The sequence below is a fragment of the Lithobates pipiens genome, unplaced genomic scaffold (assembly GCF_037356315.1).
Source record: "Lithobates pipiens isolate NorthernLeopardFrog02 unplaced genomic scaffold, aLitPip1_a1.2 Scaffold_19, whole genome shotgun sequence".
Lineage (NCBI taxonomy): Eukaryota > Metazoa > Chordata > Amphibia > Anura > Ranidae > Lithobates > Lithobates pipiens.
In genome coordinates this window covers 239,980,463-239,999,630 of record NW_027507764.1, presented here as the reverse complement: position 1 = coordinate 239,999,630, position 19,168 = coordinate 239,980,463, and the positions used below count along the sequence as shown (strand labels likewise).

Here is a 19,168-nt window from a genome sequence, read left to right as displayed (position 1 = left end):
ATCTTTACTCGTGACCAACACCTTCACTAGACACTGGCGAAAAAACGGAGGACTCCCAGTAATGGGAGGGGTTATATAGGGGAGTACACACCTTTAGGGGTGTGCCAGTGTCAAGCACCTGTCGGTCCGATATAACCCACATAGTAATTACTATGGCTCTGTGTCCCCTGATGTAAAAAAATAAATTAAAAAAAAACGCAGAGGTGATCAAATAGCACCAAAAGAAAGCTCTATTTTTGGGGGGGAGCGACACAAATTTTGTTTTGGTACAGCATTGCATGACCGCGCAACTACCAGTTAAAGGGATGCAGTACCAAATTGGAAAAAGTGCTCTGGTCAGGAGCAGAAGTGGTTAAACACTGTGTGCAAGTGTACCTAGAAAAATGGATGCTGTTTTGAAGGCAAAGGAAGGCCATACCAAATACTGATTTGATTTGGACTTCTCTTCTGATAATTTACTTTCCATTTTGTTAATTGATCAAAATAAACCATGAACACTTCTATCCTGAAAGGATTCTTAATTTTTTCACACCAGCCTAAAACTTTTGCACAGTAGCGCGTGTATGTATATATGTGTGTGTATGCAAGTTTGCATTATTTAAGTAATTTAGCTTTTACTAATACAGTCCTTTTTATCTCATCAGAAGTTACATAATTACGGCTGATTCAGCATTAATCAGATTCATATTCTTGACTTGAAATCATAAAAAAAAGGAAACCTTTGTCTTTTTCTGGAAGCCTTGCCTAAAATTCTCACACAGCTGCAAGAAGTTTTTTGTAGAATCAAACTGCATTTCATGATGGAGATTGAGTTTCCTGATCCTGAAATGTATACTTTTGTATTGAAGTGTACTGTAATTGTGTTGTCCCCCCGCTATACATTGTAAAGCGCTGCCTAAACTGTTGGCGCTATATAAATCGTGTATAATAAAAATAATGATAATAATAATAATAATAATAATATTTCAAAGCAGACTTAACAGTGCAGCACAGCAGAAGAGTACCTGATGCAGACATCCTAACTTGTTCTGTGAACACACTTGTTTTATATCGATAAGAAAATCTCTCATTGATAAATTTTGTCTATGTCCTAAACAATGTTTATGATGATTTTGCTAAAAACACAGAGGATTGTTAAACATATACTTTTTTACAACGTGCAAGGTGAAAACAGAAGAAAGGAAAAAAAATAAAATCTTACTTGTCTAAACCCATCAGAAAAATTATTTTTATAGTATCGTATGAGAGAGTTCCAGCCATCCATTATAAGTCCCCATTGTGTTCGCTTTCCAGTCCTGAGAAAAGAAAAAGGAAAAATATACTTGGCAAAATAGAATTTGATGCAAATAATATGTCATACATCATTTTATCCCCCACAAATGAAAAGAAGGTAAAGAACGCGTTCTAGCAGTATTAACTATTGAGGAGTATTACTAAAAGAACTACATAGCATAGGTTGATATTATATGGACATGGCAGAGTTAGACCTTTTATGACTACATAACACCAGATATACTACCAGGTACTAATGGATGTGGCCTCAAAAAAATGTAAAAGTAGAGGTAAAAGTAAAAAGTTCTGTGGGGCTGCTCAGTGACAGAAGTTTTTTCACCCTAATGCATAGGATGCAATAAGGTGAAAAAACACAAGGGTTTACAACCCCTTTAAACGTCACCACAATAAGCTCTCCAACTCTCAGCTCAGAGCTACTTCATCAGGGGAAAGAAATCGGATGTTAGGAGGTTTGGGCCTCACTAAGCAACGTCCTGGGAGTTTTTAGGTCAGGCTTCATGAGAAGCGTAAATGGCCGCCACAGTTTTTTACGGCAGCTGTTTGAAGGAGGATATCGTTGTTATGGCAGCAGCTAGTTGGCATAACCCCGGTATCCCGGTCTTCAGCGGCCTGTCCGCTACAAGATAAAAGTGGTCCCTGCGCCACCGCCACGATCCGGTGCCTTCCGCCGCTTACCAGAGCTGTAGTAAGAAGAGCCGGCAACAACGTAGTCCCATAAATTCAGTCCCTCTCTTTTTGATCCTGCCATAAATTGATTTTTTCTTTTTTGATCCTGCCATAAACGTAATTCCTCTTTTTAATTTTGCCATAAATGTAATCCCTTTCTTTTTAATCCTGCAATAAACTTAACCACTTGACCACTGGGCACTTAAACACCCTTAATAACCAGACCAATTTTCAGCTTTCGGTGCTCTCGCATTTTGAATGACAATTACTCAGTCATGCAACACTGGACCTATATGAAATTTTTGTTCTTTTTTTCACACAAATAGAGCTTTCTTTTGGTGGTATTTAATCACCGCTGGGTTTTTTATTTTTTGTGCTATAAAAGAAAAAATACCGAGAAATGAATTTTTCTTTGTTTCTGTTAGAAAATTTAGCAGATTAGTAATTTTTTCTTCATAAATTTTGGCCAAAGTTTATACCACTACATATCTTTGGTAAAAATAAGTACAAATTGGTGGATATTATTTGGTCTTTGTGAAAGTTATAGAGTCCACAAGCTATGGCGCCAATATCTGAAAATTGATCACACCTGAAGTACTGACGGCCTATTTCAATTCTTGAGACCCTAACATGCCAGAAAAGTACAAATACCCCCCAAATGACCCCTTTTTGGAAAGAAGACATTCCAAGGTATTTAGTAAGAGGCATGATGAGTTTTTTGAAGTTGTCATTTTTTCCCACAATTCTTTGCAAAATCAAGATTTTTTTTACTTTTTTTTTTTTTTTCACAAAATTGTCATATTATCAGGTTATTTCTCACACACAGCATATGCATACCACAAATTACACCCCAAAACACATTCTGCTATTACTCCCGAGTATGGCGATACCACACGTGTGAGACTTTTACACAGTGTGGCCACATACAGAGGCCCAACATGCATGGAGCGCCATCAGGCGTTCTGGAGCACCCAGGACAATTCTAACATTTCTCTCCTACATGTAAAAATCATCATTTATTTGCTAGAAAATTACATAGAACTCCAAAACATTATATATGTTTTTTTAGAAAACACCCTGGAGAATACAATGGTTGTCTTTGCAACTTTTTATCTCGCACGGTATTTGCGCAGTAATTTTTCGAATGCTTTTTTTTGGAAAAAAAAACAGTTTTGTGCTTAAAAAAAAATAAAACACAGTAAAGTTAGCCCAATTTTTGCATAATGTGAAAGATGAAGTTACGCTGAGTAAATAGATACCTAATATGTCACTCTTCAAAATTGCACACGCTCGTGGAATGGCGCCAAACGTCGCTACTTAAAAATCCCCATAGGCGACGATTTAATTTTTTTTTACTGGTTATATGTTTTGAGTTACAGAGGAGGTCTAGGGCTAGAATTATTGCTCTCGCTCTAACGTTCGCAGCGATACCTCACATGTGTGGTTTGAACACCGTTTTCATATGTGGGCGGGACTTACGTATGCGTTCGCTTCTGCATGCGAGCACATGGGCGGCACAGTGGTGTAGTGGTTAGCACTCTCACCTAGCAGTAAGGAGAGTCGCTGGTTCAAATCCTAACCACGACACTACCTGCCTGGAGTTTGCATGTTCTCCCTGTGCCTGCGTGGGTTTCCTCCGGGTGCTCCGGTTTCCTCCCACAATCCAAAGACATGCAGGTAAGTTAATTGGCTTCTGTCGAAAATTGGCCCTAGTATATGAATGGGGACCTTGGATTGTAGGCTCTTTGAGGGTAGGGACCAATGTGAGTGTGCAATGTACAGGGGTGATTGTAGACACTCACTCAGGTTGAACTGGATGGACTGGTGTCTTTATTCAACCTTACTAACTATGAAACTATGATGGGGACAGGGGCGCTTTAAAAAAAACATTTTTTTTTATTGTTCATTTTACTTTATTTATTTTAGTTTGACATTTTTTTCCCCAAAAATAATTTTTTTGATCACTTTTATTCCTATTACAAGGAATGTAAACATCCCTTGTAATAGGAATATGGCATGACAGGTCCTCTTTACAGTGAGATGTGGGGTCAATAAGACCCCACATCTCACCTCTAAGCTGGGAAGCCTGAAAAAAAAAAAAAAAAAAGATTCTGGCTTTGATCGTATTAGCGATTCGGTAGAAGCACTGGAGGGTGGAGGGCGGCGGGAGGGGGGGGGGATGTCTATGGCTGGGTATTGCAGGGTATCACCGACTATGGCTGGGTATCTCAGAGTATGGCGTTGCAGAGCATTGCAGGGTATTGGCGGGTGTTGCAGAGCATTGCAGAGTGTTGCAGGGCATTGCAGGGTATTGCGGAGTGTTGCAGGGTATTGCGGAGTGTTGCAGGGCGTTGCAGAGTGTTGCAGGGCGTTGCAGAGTGTTGCAGGGCGTTGCAGAGTGTTGCAGGGCGTTGCAGAGTGTTGCAGGGCGTTGCAGAGTGTTGCAGGGCGTTGCAGAGTGTTGCAGGGCGTTGCAGAGTGTTGCAGGGCGTTGCAGAGTGTTGCAGGGCGTTGCAGAGTGTTGCAGGGCGTTGCAGAGTGTTGCAGGGCGTTGCAGAGTGTTGCAGGGCGTTGCAGAGTGTTGCAGGGCGTTGCAGAGTGTTGCAGGGCGTTGCGGAGTGTTGCAGGGCGTTGCGGAGTGTTGCAGGGCGTTGCGGAGTGTTGCAGGGCGTTGCGGAGTGTTGCAGGGCGTTGCGGAGTGTTGCAGGGCGTTGCGGAGTGTTGCAGGGCGTTGCGGAGTGTTGCAGGGCGTTGCGGAGTGTTGCAGGGCGTTGCGGAGTGTTGCAGGGCGTTGCGGAGTGTTGCAGGGCGATGCGGAGTGTTGCAGGGCGATGCGGAGTGTTGCAGGGCGTTGCAGAGTGTTGCAGGGCGTTGCAGAGTGTTGCAGGGCGTTGCAGAGTGTTGCAGGGCGTTGCAGAGTGTTGCAGGGCGTTGCTGAGTGTTGCAGGGCGTTGCGGAGTGTTGCAGGGCGTTGCGGAGTGTTGCAGGGCGTTGCGGAGTGTTGCAGGGCGTTGCGGAGTGTTGCAGGGCGTTGCGGAGTGTTGCAGGGCGTTGCGGAGTGTTGCAGGGCGTTGCGGAGTGTTGCAGGGCGTTGCGGAGTGTTGCAGGGCATTGCGGAGTGTTGCAGGGCATTGCGGAGTGTTGCAGGGCATTGCAGAGTATTGCAGGGCATTGCAGAGTATTGCAGGGTATTGCAGAGTATTGCAGGGTATTGCAGATTGTTGGCAGGGAATTGAGGGGTTAATTTTCGGTGAGCAGCGATGTGGGCACTGCAGATGCAGCCCACATCGCTGCTGACACCGATCTCTTCCCCCTACGCTGTACCGATCGGTACAGAGAGGGGGAGGGAGGAACCGGCGTCATAACATGACGCCGGCTTGTTTACAAGTGATCACTCCGTCATTTGACGGAGCGATCACGTGGTAAACGGCCGCGATGAGCGGCCGTTTACCGTGATTCGTGATGCGCCGGGTCCACTGGACCCAGCGGTCACGGATGCTCTCGTGTGCGCGCCCCAGGGGGCGCGCGAGAGCAGAATTCTGGGAGGCCATTAATTAACGGCCTCTCAGAGTTAAACAACCGCCCTGAAGCCGTTAATCGGCAATGGGCGGTTGTTAAGTGGTTAATTCCTTTTTGATCCTGCCATAAATGTAATCCCTTTCTTTCTGATCCTGCCACAAATTCCATCCCTCTTCTCTGATCCTGCTATAATTAGAATTTTTCTTTTTTTATCCTGCCATAAATTGAATCCCTCTCTTTTTGATCCTGCCATAAATTGCATCTCTCTTCTCTGATCCTGCCATAATTTGAATTTTTCTTTTTTGATCCTACCATAAATTGAATCCCTCTCTTTTGATCCTGCCATAAATTGAATCCCCCTCCCCTTTTTTTCTCTATGTTGACTTTACTTTGTGTTGTTAGCCATAAAAAAAATTACTTGAACATAAGTCTCCATTTTCATCTTCTAAGGAATACATTTTTTTCCTTGAAGCATTAAGGTTTTAATATTTTATGTAGCATTTTTCTACACAATTCTTCTTGGCTCAACAAATTAACTTTTTATATTGTCTTTTTTGTCTCTTCCCCGTCTCATGTTGGCTAAAAAACAGGTGTAGTCACTAACCACCTGAATAATTGGTGGTATCAATTAAATATGCTAATTTTCTGTGACACGAACCTGATGGGCCAATGGAGTTTGCATATGTGTATGTGAGTATATTTATATTTTTTGCCATATTTGTTTCAAACCAGCTATGACTAAGGCTATTGCCGAAACGCGTCAGATATTGTTTTACTGACACTCTGATGTACCAATAAACAACACTTCAAGGATTAGTGTTGCCGGCTCTTCTTACTACTGTTGCATTGGAGTGTGTTGGGACACATTGAGCCTCGGCACCTGTGAGTGGACCTGATGTATGGATTGAGTTGTCCCTGCAGAGAGCGCTGTTACCTTTCTTCTGTTCCATGCTTACCAGCTGTGCATGGAGATGAGTGAGGGGAAGATGGCCCCACCCATCTCCATACAATTTCTGGTTAGAAACAACGTCAAAACGTCACTTCCGCCCACAGCTCTTAAAAGGCCAATTTTTTTAAATGATTTTTTTGAAATTACAATTTTTTTTATTATTGCATTTTAGTCTAAATATGAGATCTGAGGACTTTTTGACCCCAGATCTCATATTTAAGAGGACCTGTCATGTTTTTTTCTATTACAAGGGAATAGAAGCCTGTCAGTGCTCAGACCATATGCCAAACACTGCATCAAATTGGTCTGCAGAAGGAAGCCTTTTCTAAAGCTAATGCACAAGAAAGCCTGCAGTTTGCTGAAGACAAGCAAACTAAGGACATGGATTACTGAAACCATGTCCTGTGGTCTGATCAGACCAATATAAACTTATTTGGTTCAGATGGTGTCAAGTGTGTGTGGCGGCAACCAGGTGAGGAGTACAAAGACAAGTATGTTTTTCCTACAATCAAGCATGGTGGTGGAAGTGTCATGGTCTGGGGCTGCATGAGTGCTGCCGGCATTGGGGAGCTACAGTTCATTGAGGGAACCATGAATGCCAACATGTACTGTGACATACTGAAGCAGAGTATGATATCCTCCCTTTCGGAGACTGGGCCCCAGGGCAGTATTGCAACATGATAACGAATCCAAACACACCTCCAAAACGTCCACTGCTTTGCTAAAGAAGCTGGGGGAAAAGGTGATGGATTGGCCAAGCATATCTCAAGACTTAAAGCCTAGTAGGGCATTCTCAAATGGAAGGTGGAGGTGTGCAAGGTCTCTAACATCCACCAGCTCCGTGATGTTGTCCTGGAGGAGTGCAAGAGGACTCCAGTGGCAACCGGTGACGCTCTGGTGAACGCCATGCCCAAGAGGATTAAGGCCGTGCTGGAAAATAATGGTGGCCACACAAAATATTGACACTTGGGCCCAATTTGGACATTTAGAGGTCTACTCACTTTTGTTGCCAGAGGTTTGGACATTAATGGCTGTGTGTGGAGTTATTTTGAGGGGACAGCAAATTGACACTGTTATACAAGCTGTACACTCACTACTGTAACAAAGTGTAATTTCTTCAGTGTTGTCATATGAAAAAATAAAATAAAATATTTTCAAAAATTTAAAGGGTGTACTCGCTTTTGTGAGATACTGTATATGGGTACTTTATAAATAAAAATAAACATTAGCACCAAGCATAACCCTGCAAGTCAATAAATGAGAAATATTGCTAAAATCTAAAAGAAAAAAAATAGCTTAGTTCAGTTTAAAGTTTATGGTCGTATGTACAAAGTAAAAGTTTGTAATACTAAAAAAGTGAATTTGTTGCTTTAAGTATGCACTAACACAAAGGGGCATATTTAACCGCTTGCTGATCAGCCACCGCAGTTTTACTGCGGCAGGTTGGCTTGGCAAACAGACGTTACCTTATGTTGCTTTTTCTCTTGGCCACTAGAGGGTGTGCACCCGCAGCGTGTTTCTGGAGCCGATGCGGGCGCGATGACCACCGGGCTCCCGCGATCGCTTGTGTGTAAACACACAGATCCCGGTTCTTTCAGGGGAGAGGAGACAGATCGTGTGTTCATACTATGTATGAACACTGATCTCTCTCTCCTCCTAGACAGTTTCATCCCTCCACAGTTATAAACACATATTGGGAACACAGTTAACCCCTTGATCGCCCCCCAGTGTTAACCCTTTCCCTGCCAGTGACATTTACACAGTAATCATTGCATTTTTATAGCACTGATCGCTGTATAATTGTCAATGGTTTAAAAAATTTGTCAAAAGTGTCCGATGTGTCCGCCATAATGCCACAGTCACAATAAAAATCGCAGATCACCGCCATTACTAGTAAAAAAAAAAGGAATCACAAATAATAATAAAAATGCCATAAATCCATCCCCTATTTTGTAGATGCTATAAAAAATTTTTTATATAAAATGTGGCATATTTATTATAGCAAAAAGTAAGATAGTGTTTTTTTCAAAATTGTCACTCTTCTTTTGTTTATAGTGCAAAAAATAAAAACCGCAAAGGCGATCAAATACAACCAATAGAAAGCTCTATTTGTGGGGGAAAAAAAAATATATCATTTTTTTTCAGGTACAGCATCCCACGACCGCGCAATTATCAGTTAAAGCAATGCAGTGCCAAACCGGAAAAAATTGCCTGGTCATTGAGCAGCCAAATCTTCTGGGGCTGAAGTGGTTAAACAGCAGTGGATTCGATTTTCACCAAATACTAGTGGTGAATCAAGGATTGGCAGTTAAAACCCATGCACCAGGAAGATTCATAGGCAGCGAATGTTTGGTAAATGTCAGATTTACGGCTTTAAAAATAGACCTTCAAAAGTTCTTGCATGCTACCATGCAGTAAGGGTCAATAATTTGAATAAGCAATGCAAGCACTATTTTAACCCCTTTTCAGCGGCATAACACATGTATGCAGCATCCAGAAAATGGGCTTTAAACCTAGGTGCTGCATATATATGTGTTCTGTGTCTGTGCTGGAAGCGCTCTCAATCATCGATACTGGGCTATAGCCATGGGTCTTCTACTAAGGATTGGGGGGAACATGTTCCTGATCACAATTGCTGTGATCCTCTGACTGACTTTCACAGTGATCATTCACCCTGTAGCTTGTCCCTGTGTTTCTCTAGTTTTGTACAGACTTCTTCTTGCTAGAGGTGAAGTCTGTACAAAAAAAAAAGGGTCTGTTGGGAAAAAAATAAAATGATCAGGGCCTAATTTAGTGAATGTTTGTGTCAGCGTAGGTATTCGTGTTAGTGTTAGCCCTTGTATACACGGACAGACATTCCGACAACAAAATCCGTCGGATTTTGTCCGAAACTTGTGTTGCATACACACGGTCGGACAAAGTTGTCAGAAAATCCGATCGTACGTAACGTGATGACGTTATTTCGTTACGACGGGACTATGTTCAGGCTAGTAGCCAATAGCTTTGGTCTAGGAATTTGATCTGAGAATGCGTGGCACTTTGTCTGATCCGAATTCTCTACACACAATCGGACAAAGTCCGATCGGATCATGTTGTCGGAAAGTTTATAGCCCAGCTCTAAAACTTTGTTCGTCTGATATTCCGACGGAAACAGTCCGTTGGAGCCCACACAGTCGGATTATCCGACAACACGGTCCGATTGGACATTTTCCGTCGGAATGTCCGACCGTGTGTACAAGGGCTAAGAGTCAGTTAGTCCCTGTGAAAGACCTAGCTGGGACCGAGGCTCTTGGAGGGGACTGAATGCGAGCCTCTTGCCTTGTGATTATGGGCCCTTGCATTTGGGGGGGGAACGGTGCTCTTTGTGAGCTGTATGCCTGGGGACCCCTGAGGTGGTGTTACTTGGATTCAGGTCCGTGCCCCCCCCCCCCCCCCCCCCAAGACACACAGACTCTGGATATGTAAATGCCATGTTAGCAATAGACTGAATCACACTATTGAGACACAAACTCTTAGATGCTAATATCCCCTCCAGACACCTGTCTGTCTTGTATAATGTAAATGAGTCTAGTCTGGCTTGACACAGATTCTAAAGAGTATTTCACCTATTGTTGTTTTGTTGTTTGTGCTAATTAACCTGCAATTGAATTGTTAGTGAGCTAGGAGCCGAAAAGTCTCATCCCTCAGTCAACTAGTCTGAGTGTTGATGTAGATAATTAGCTCATGCTAATAAGGTTAGGTTTTAGTCACCCCGCTGTATATATTTTGTGTGAGATATCAAATAAAGGTCATTCCTGATGTCCTCAAAGACTGGTGTCGTCTAGTTCTTGGGGGTTCCTATAGCCAGATACATTGGACTTGTGTTCCAGGACTTAGGAAGCGGTATATAGACGGAAGCACTCAAGCGGAGTGTGGGATTGGTTCCGTCACAGTCCCCTTTTACACTTGTGCAACTTGTCCTGTGACTTTGGATTGCAAAGTCACATGACAAGTCATACCCCATGATTTCTGATGAGTACCATTCATATCTGTGTGACTTCAAAGTAGTCCCTGCGATACTTTGGTCAGACTTTGATGCGACTTGAGGTCCATAGACCTCAAGATTACACAGGCAATGCTTCAAGTCACAACAAAGTTGCGGCAAAATCACCTGACTTAGTGTTAGCATTAGTCTACGTGTTAGTGCCAGTGTAAGTGTCAGTTAAGCACTTGCCTACTGCTGCACGCTGATATACGTCAGCACAATGGCAGCGGTGGGCAAATGGGTGTACCGGTGCGTCCCCTTTAATTGGCGGGGTTATTGCACGCTGCATACAGCGTGACCGTGGGACTCTATCCGTTGGTCTCCTGGCGATCGTGTCACTATGTAAACAAGGCATTTCCCCGTTCTACCTTGTGTCATGACAGAGATCACTGCTCCCTGTCATCAGGAGCAGTGATCGCTGTCATATGAGTTGTAGCCCATCCCCCCCACGGTCAGAATCACTCCCTAGGACACTCTTAACCCCTTCATCACCCCCTAGTGGTTTACCCCTTCCCTGCCAGTGTCATTTACATATTATTACTGTATAAATGACAATGGTCCCAAAAATGTGTCAAAAAAAATGTTCGATGTGTCCGCCATAATGTCGCAGTCACGATAAATGCAACTCGCCGCCATTACTAATAAAAAAATAAAATAAATAATAATAATAATAAAAATGTCATAAAATTATCCCCTATTTTGTAGACGCTATAGCTTTTGCGCAAACCAACCAATATACGCTTATTGAGATTTTTTTAATCAAAAATATGTAGAAGAATACATATTGGCCTAAACTGAGGGAAAAAATAATTTTTAAATATTCTTTGGGGGATATTTATAGCCAAAAGTAAAAAATATTGCTTTTTTTTTTACAAAATTGTCGCTCTTTTTTTGTTTATAGCTCAAAAAATAAAAATCACAGAGGTGATCAAATACAACCAAAAGAAAGCGCTATTTGTGGGAAAAAAAGGACATCAATTTTGTTTGGGTGCAACGTCGCACGACGGCGCAATTGTCAGTTAAAGTGACGCAGTGCTGAATCGCAAAAGTGCTCTGGTCAGGAAAGGGGTAAAAAACCTCTGGGGCTGAAGTGGTTAATGGCAGTCATCAGGAGTAGGGGTATCATGCAGATTTCTTTGGTCATGATAATAGCATAAAAATATAATGCTAAATTTTAAAAGAATGTTTTTTTTTTTTTTATACTACTGTACTTTGGGCTAGTTTTCCTTTAATAATAAAACAAAATCAGGAGATATGCATCATTTACCCCAAATAAAAGCCCAATCTGTCCAGAAAAACAATGTACAGTGCCTTGCAAAAGTATTCACCCCCCCCTTGGCAATTTTCCATGTTTTGTTGCCTTACAACCTGGAATTAACATGGATTGTTTGAGAATTTGCATCATTTAAATGACAGAACATGCCCACAACTTTGAAGATTTTTTTTTTATTGTGAAGCAAACAATAGGACAAAACAACAGAAAAAGTCAAGGTGCACAACTATTTACTCCACTAAAGTCAATACTTTGTAGAACCACCCTTTGCTGCCATCACAGAGTCGCTTTGGATAAGTCTCTGAGCTTGCCACATCTTACCACTGGGATTTTTGCCAATTCCTCCTTGCAAAACTGCTCTAGCTCCTTCAGGTTGGATGGTTTGTGCTTGTGAACAGCAATCTTTATGTCTGACCACAGATTTTCTATTGGATTAAGGTCTGGCTCTTCCAACATATTTACATGTTTCCCCTTAAACCACTCAAGTGTTGCTTTAGCAGTGTGTTTGGGGTCATTGTCCTGCTGGAAGGTGAACCTCTGTCCTAGCCTCAAATCACACACAGAGTGGCACAGGTTTTGCTCAAGAATATCCCTGTATTTAGCACCATCCATCTTAACTTCAACGCTGACCAGTTTCCCAGTCCTGACTGCTGGAAAATGATGGTGTTCTTTGGGTGATGTGATGTGTTGGGTTTGCACCAGTAATAGAGTTTTCTTTGATGGCCAAAAAGTTAAATTTTAGTCTTATCAGACCACAGCACCTTCCTCCATACATTTTGGGAGTCTCCCACATGCGTTTTCGCAAACTTAACCACTTTCAGACCGGACCATTTTGCTGGTCAATGACCAGAGGTCTTTTTACAATTTGGCACTGCGCTGCTTTAACTGGTAATTGCGCGGTCATGCAATGTTGTACCCAAACAAAATTTGCGTCCTTTTTTTCCCACAAATAGAGCTTTCTTTTAAAGGTATTTGACTGACTCTGCGATTTTTATTTTTTTCGATATAAATGTAAAAAGACCGCAAATTTTGAAAAAAAATGTTATTTTCTACTTTTTGTTATTAGAAAAATCCAATAAACTCAATTTTAGTCATACATTTAGGCCAAAATGTATTCAGCCACATGTCTTTGGTAAAAAAAAAAAGTCAATAACTGTATATTTATTGGTTTGCGCAAAAGTTGTCACATCTACAAACTAAGGTACGTTTTCTGGAATTTACGCAGCTTTTAGTTTATGGCTGCCTATCTCATTTCTTGAGGTGCTAAAATGGCAGGGCAGTACAAAACCCCCCCAAATGACCCCATTTTGGAAAGTAGACACCCTAAGGAAATTGATAAGAGGCATGTTGAACCCATTGAATATTTTATTTTTTTGCCTCAAGCGATTGAATAATGACACAAAGTTGTCACTAAATGAAATATTGCTCACACATGCCATGGTTATATGTGGAATTGTACCCCAAAATACATTCTGCTGCTTCTCCTGAGTACGGGAATACCACATGTGGTCGACTTTTTGGAAGCCTAGCCGCGTACGGGGCCCCGAAAACCAAGCACCGCCTTCAGGATTTCTAAGGGCATACATTTGTAATTTCACTCCTCACTACCCATCACAGTTTTGAAGGTCATAAAATGCCAAGATGGCACAAAACACCCACAAATGACCCCATTTTAGAAAGAAGACACCCCAAGCTATTTGCTGAGAGGCATGTTGAGTCCATGGAATATTTTATATTTTGCCACAAGTTGCGGGAAAATTACAAACTTTTATTTATTTTTTATTTTTTTTCCCAAAGTTGTCACTAAATGATATATTGCTCACACATGCTATGGGCATATGTGAAATAACACCCCAAAATAAATTCTGCTGCTTCTCCTGAGTACGGGGATACCACATATGTGAGACTTTTTGGGAGCCTAGCCGCGTACGGGGCCCCGAAAACCAAGCACCGCCTTCAGGCTTTCTAAGGGCGTAAATTTTTGACTTCACTCCTCACTACCTATTACAGTTTTGAAGGCCATAAAATGCCAAGATGGCACAAAACCCCCACAAATTACCCCATTTTAGAAAGTAGACACCCCAAGCTATTTGCTGAGAGGCATGTTAAGTCCATGGAATATTTTATATTTTGTCACAAGTTGCGGGAAAATTACAAACTTTTATTTATTTTTATTTTTTTTCCCCAAAGTTGTCACTAAATGATATATTGCTCACACATGCCATGGGCATATGTGAAAGGACACCCCAAAATACATTCTGCTGCTTCTCCTGAGTACGGGGATACCACATGTGGTCGACTTTTTGGAAGCCTAGCCGCGTACGGGGCCCCGAAAACCAAGCACCGCCTTCAGGATTTCTAAGGGCATACATTTGTAATTTCACTCCTCACTACCTATCACAGTTTTGAAGGCCATAAAATGCCAAGATGGCACAAACCTCCCCCAAATGACCCCATTTTGGAAAGTAGACACCCCTAAATTTAGGGGTACACTAGTGAGACTCACAGGTAAAAAAGCACCTAGGCTGTCAGCGACTGTATCAAAACGCTACAAAAAAAACTGTTAGCGATCGCAGGGATCAGGCCTGACTCTGCGAACGCTGCAGTTATGTGTGTTGTGTTTTGTAAGTGACAGTGATCGATCGATCGATACTGCACTTGGGTGGGCTGGGCTGGGCTAGGCGGAGGGGCTAAACGCAGGTGCTAGCAGGTATCTGGGCTGATCCCGCTAACAATGCGTTTTGGGAAACCTAAACAGCTGGCGACGCTAATATAGATCTGATCAGATACTATATTACTAAGGGAGGTGTATGCTTTGCGCGTGGGTGTTAGCGGTACTGGCACTAACCTGACGCTGCCTGGGGCGACGCAGACCTTATCTGACCCTCAAACTTATATCACCCGCTGGGTGATCAGGGGGTTAAACCTTTATTAGGTAATAAATGGCGGGTGTCCTGAAACTATAAAAAAATAACTAACCAACCAGCGTCACCTGTAACAGTTATATGGTGATCACTGGTGAAAGGGTTAACTAAGGGGCAATCAGGGGGCTTTATGCGGTAGTATATGGGGGTCCCTGGCGCTATAAAAAGCTGCGGCGAACCTAAATACCTACCTGCCTAACTAGCGTCACCTGTGACACTAATACAGCGATCGTTTATTAGGCTGGGTTCACACTGGAGCGATGCGGGAACGCCACGAATCCGCGGCGGGTTCCCGCATCACACTGCCCTATGCGAACTGCTGGGAGTGTCAGTGAAATGTTAATGACACCCCCAGATCAGTTCGCATATCGCAGTGCGATCTGCAAACTCGGACAGGAATCGGATCGCATGGTGTGAACACCCATGCGATCAGATTCTGCTGCGGACCAAAAAAAGGGTCTCGTGCGAGTTTGCGGCGGGTGCGATGCGAATTCAGCCATACTATCTGTATGGCTGAACTCAAATCGCACAGAGATCGGATGTGATTTGCACTGCAGTGCGGTGCAAAATCACATCCGTTCTCATAAACCGCTGCAATGTGAACCCAGCATTAGTGACACTGGCGACGGGGGGTGATCACGGGGTTAAACCTTTATTGGGGGGGTTAGGGGGGTACCCTAGAACTAAAGGGGGCTAACCCTAACTGCCCTAACAGTTATTACAGTCACAAATGACACCAATGCAAAAAAAAATAAAAAAATAAAAAATGCAATTGGTGTCACTGTGACTGGGGGTGCAGGGGTGATCGGGGGGTGAAGGGGGGTGAGAGTGTGCCTGGCATGTTCTACTGTATTGTGTAGTGTTGGTGCAACTCACCGATCCTCTCTCCTCGGTGCCGGAACGAAAAATACCGACACGGAGGAGAGATTACATCACTTCCTCTGCCTGTGTTTACATTACAGGAGAGGAAGTGATGTCACGCTTCACTTCCATTCGTCAGGAGCGATCGCGTGGGGGTGGCCATGAACGAATGGCCGACCCCTCATCACGGATCGCACCTGAACGGATACCGACCGCCACTTGCACCGGGGGGGGGGGGGCGCCCGATCGGGCCCCCCACCCGCGGGAAGGCAGGGACGTACAGGTACGCCCATATGCCTGCCCGTGCCATTCTGTCGACGTACATCGTCGTGCGGCGGTCGGCAAGTGGTTAAAACGCGCCATTTTAGTTTTTGCTGAAAGTAATGTCTTTCTTCTGGCCACTCTGCCATAAAGCCCAACTCTATGGAGCGTACGGCTTATTGTCGTCCTGTGTACAGATATTCCAGTCTCTGCTGCGGAACTCTGCAGCTCCTCCAGGGTTACCTTAGGTCTCTATGCTGCCTCTCTGATTAATGCCAGATCATGTGACATCACCAACTTAGACTATTGTGTTCTGATCCATCACATATAATTCAGATAAAAAAAAATTGAACTAAAGGCTGTAATGTAACAAAATAGGTAAAAAGCCAAGGGGGGTAAATACATTTGCAAGGCACTGTATATTCCACCTGGATACACCAAGTAGTTGCAATAATATGCACAGTATACGAACACATGTCAAGGCTGTAAGATTGGGCTTGGGGGTTAAGGCTTGTTTTAACATTGGTCATGAACGTGTTTAAAAGCAATGCTGACAATAAAACGCAGGAATATTACTGACAAGAGCACTACATTTGATCAGACACGTGTTTAATATTACTGTATTAAATAAGTTAAAGCCCATTTGGTTTAACCTTTCAGCTTTGGTAGTGAGGCAAATCAAAAGTTGCTGGGCATCTGGGGCCAATTTTTCCCTTAGGGGGAGAATGATCTGGTCTACCAGCTAATTACTAGCCCTGAGCACTGTCACATGCTAGGAGTAGAGTAACCTTTTCACCTAGTGACTGACACTGAGCGGTGGGTGGCACAACTGTCCTCCAATGAACTCCAGAAAAAGGATTTTACCTTGAGTACAAGAATTCTGACTTGCTTCTCGTTTATTGAGGGACGCAGGATTCAGAGACATCCAAAAGCAGGCCAAATGAGGAGTGGGTAACAAAGCAAATAAAACACTAACAGGACACTTAAAAACAACAAAAAACTGGGGACTGTGTGCAGCTTGAGGCTAGGTTCACACTGATGCGAATTGGATGCAAGCAAAACTGTGACGGGCTCTCAAGGGAACCGGCTCACACATCTCTGGGGCGGCCGTGGAGGGCACAGCAGAAGAGTCATGTGCTTCTTTGGTTCAGTTTCAAGTCCGAATTATGGCAAAAATTTGGGCCTGATACGTCCCTGAAACAGAGAACAGGGACGCACCGGACCCCTGCTGTGAGCCATGTCTGCCACACAGCGTGAACCCAGCCTGAAGAGCTGCTGGAAAGACTTTATACCCAAAGTTGGAAAAAGCTGAGACCTGAACATCCACCTGGTAGAACTTAGAAAAGTGAACAGAAGAGCAGGTGGCAGCCATGCAAATCAGAAAAACAGTTGCCTGATGTTAACAAGCCCAGAAGCACACACAGATCTAGTAGAGTGAAACCCAATCCCCAAGACCATAGATTTGATTAATAATCTGTCTAAGCCTCTGTTGCAGTGGATATTTTTGGGTGATTCTATAGCATATGCATTTGTTAATTGTTAGACTTTAAGCCAACGTGCTGTTTTAAGAATTTAAGGCTCTCTCTATTGATTTGTAAATTAAACAGTCTAGCTGAAGTTAGGTTACAGGATATGATTTACAGGAAGTACGGGGGAGGAGCTTAGGACTTTTGAACAAGCATGTGAGAGACAAAGAACCAAGATGGTTTTAGAACACAAAGGAGCAACATGTCTGTTTGAAGCTCAAGGACTTTGGAGAAGTTTTCAGTTGGATTTTGAGCAAAGAACCATGAAGAAGATTCCATTCTGATGACTCCATCATAAAGATACGTATTGCATACATATTGTACATGATTATTTTGATAGAAAGGACAATTGGTTTGTGAATGTTGCATATCCTGCATACATGCAGCTTTTCGGTTTATTAAAAACATTAATACACTACAGAGGTGTAATCTTCCTTGGCTTGTACTGCAAAAAACCTTTACTAGGCCAAAGCAAAACATTTTGAGGCTCGTGGCCGGAATTTGCACTAAAGCTCAACTGAAGCAGACCTGTTTTCTGTGGTGTGTTTTGTTGCTTGTGCTGGGGGAAAATGCTGCATACACTGTTTAGGAAGAGTAAGGCTGCAAAGGTTTCTGGTGTCCAGGAAGAGAAAGCATACACCCTTCCTACCTGGGCCAGAGATGGTCAGTGGATGTCTATTGCAAAGGAGCTGGCTAGATATGCTTCTCCTTTGAACAGAGCTTGGGGGGGGGGGGGGTGAAGCCTCTGATCTTTCCTCAGATTTTAGTCTCAAAAGTTTGGGGTTCAGTAAGGGAGAGATGTGGGCAGTTGCTGTGTTTGGATTGCACTTCCTGAATGCTCTACATATTCAATCTGAAAAGAGGAAAAAGGCAGCGTTAGAAATAGACTTACTAAAGGGGCAGCTTGCAGTGGCAACCAAGTGTTTGGAAAACGCTGCAAGCAAGGCAAAGGATTTGGAAAGTAGGGCACTCAAAGTCAAACCTGCAGTGGCTTTGAAGTGTGTTCAAACCACAGCAGGCAGAGCTGAAGATTTGAATAAGCTGTGTGCATCTCTCATAAACAAGTCTAACCATGCCCTAACACAGGACAAAGGCCCTAAGCCTGTAAGCAAAAGTAGGACATGTGCCACTATTACTTCCCGTAAGCGGGATGCTGGGAATCTGATCAGCTCAATTAGAGATGAATGAATGAATGAATGAAATACTTATATAGCGCACAATGCGAACTGAATCGCCTCTAGGCGCTGTGGCGAGCTTTGATCATCTGCTAAAAGAGGAAGGTCTTGAGTTTTTTCCTAAAAGCCAGGTGATTTTCTTCCAGGCGGATGTTGATTGGTAGAGCATTCCATAGCCGAGGCCCTTGGACAGCGAATCTCCGATCACCCTTGGATTTATACCGGGCTTTGGGCACGAGGAGGAGGTTTTTGTTGGCTGATCGAAGACTGCGGTTTGGTGTGTAATGATTTATTTTCTCCATTAGGTATTGCGGAGCTTCTCTATGCACGCATTTGTGGGTGAGGCAAAGGGTCTTGAACGTGATCCGATTTTTTACGGTTAGCCAATGTAAGCTCCTCAGTGAAGGAGAAATGGATTCCCAGGGTTTTTTTCCTGTTATCAGCCTTGCCGCCGTGTTTTGGATCAGTTGTAATCGCGCAAGTTGATATTGTGGTAATCCTATGTAAAGCGAGTTTGCGTAGTCCAGTTGTGAATTAATGATTGTTCCAACTACCACTGCTTTGTCATTCTTTGGGATAAAAGGGATGAGTCTGCGAAGCATTCGCAGCAGATGGTGAGATCGACTGACTACAGATCCTATTTGCGCATCCATTGACATTTGTGCGTCTAATATAACCCCGAGACTCTTCGCTTTGG

General features: G+C 43.2%; 1 protein-coding gene across 2 annotated transcripts in view; it reads right to left on the bottom strand.

Moving 5' to 3' along the window:
- SACM1L (SAC1 like phosphatidylinositide phosphatase) overlaps nt 1–19,168 on the bottom strand; it is a 226,497-nt gene that overhangs the window by 15,194 nt on the left and 192,135 nt on the right. For both annotated transcript variants that reach the window (XM_077491838.1, XM_077491839.1), the window contains one exon: nt 1,202–1,295. In XM_077491838.1, the coding sequence (XP_077347964.1) occupies nt 1,202–1,295 (94 nt within the window). The remainder of the gene's footprint in view (nt 1–1,201; nt 1,296–19,168) is intronic.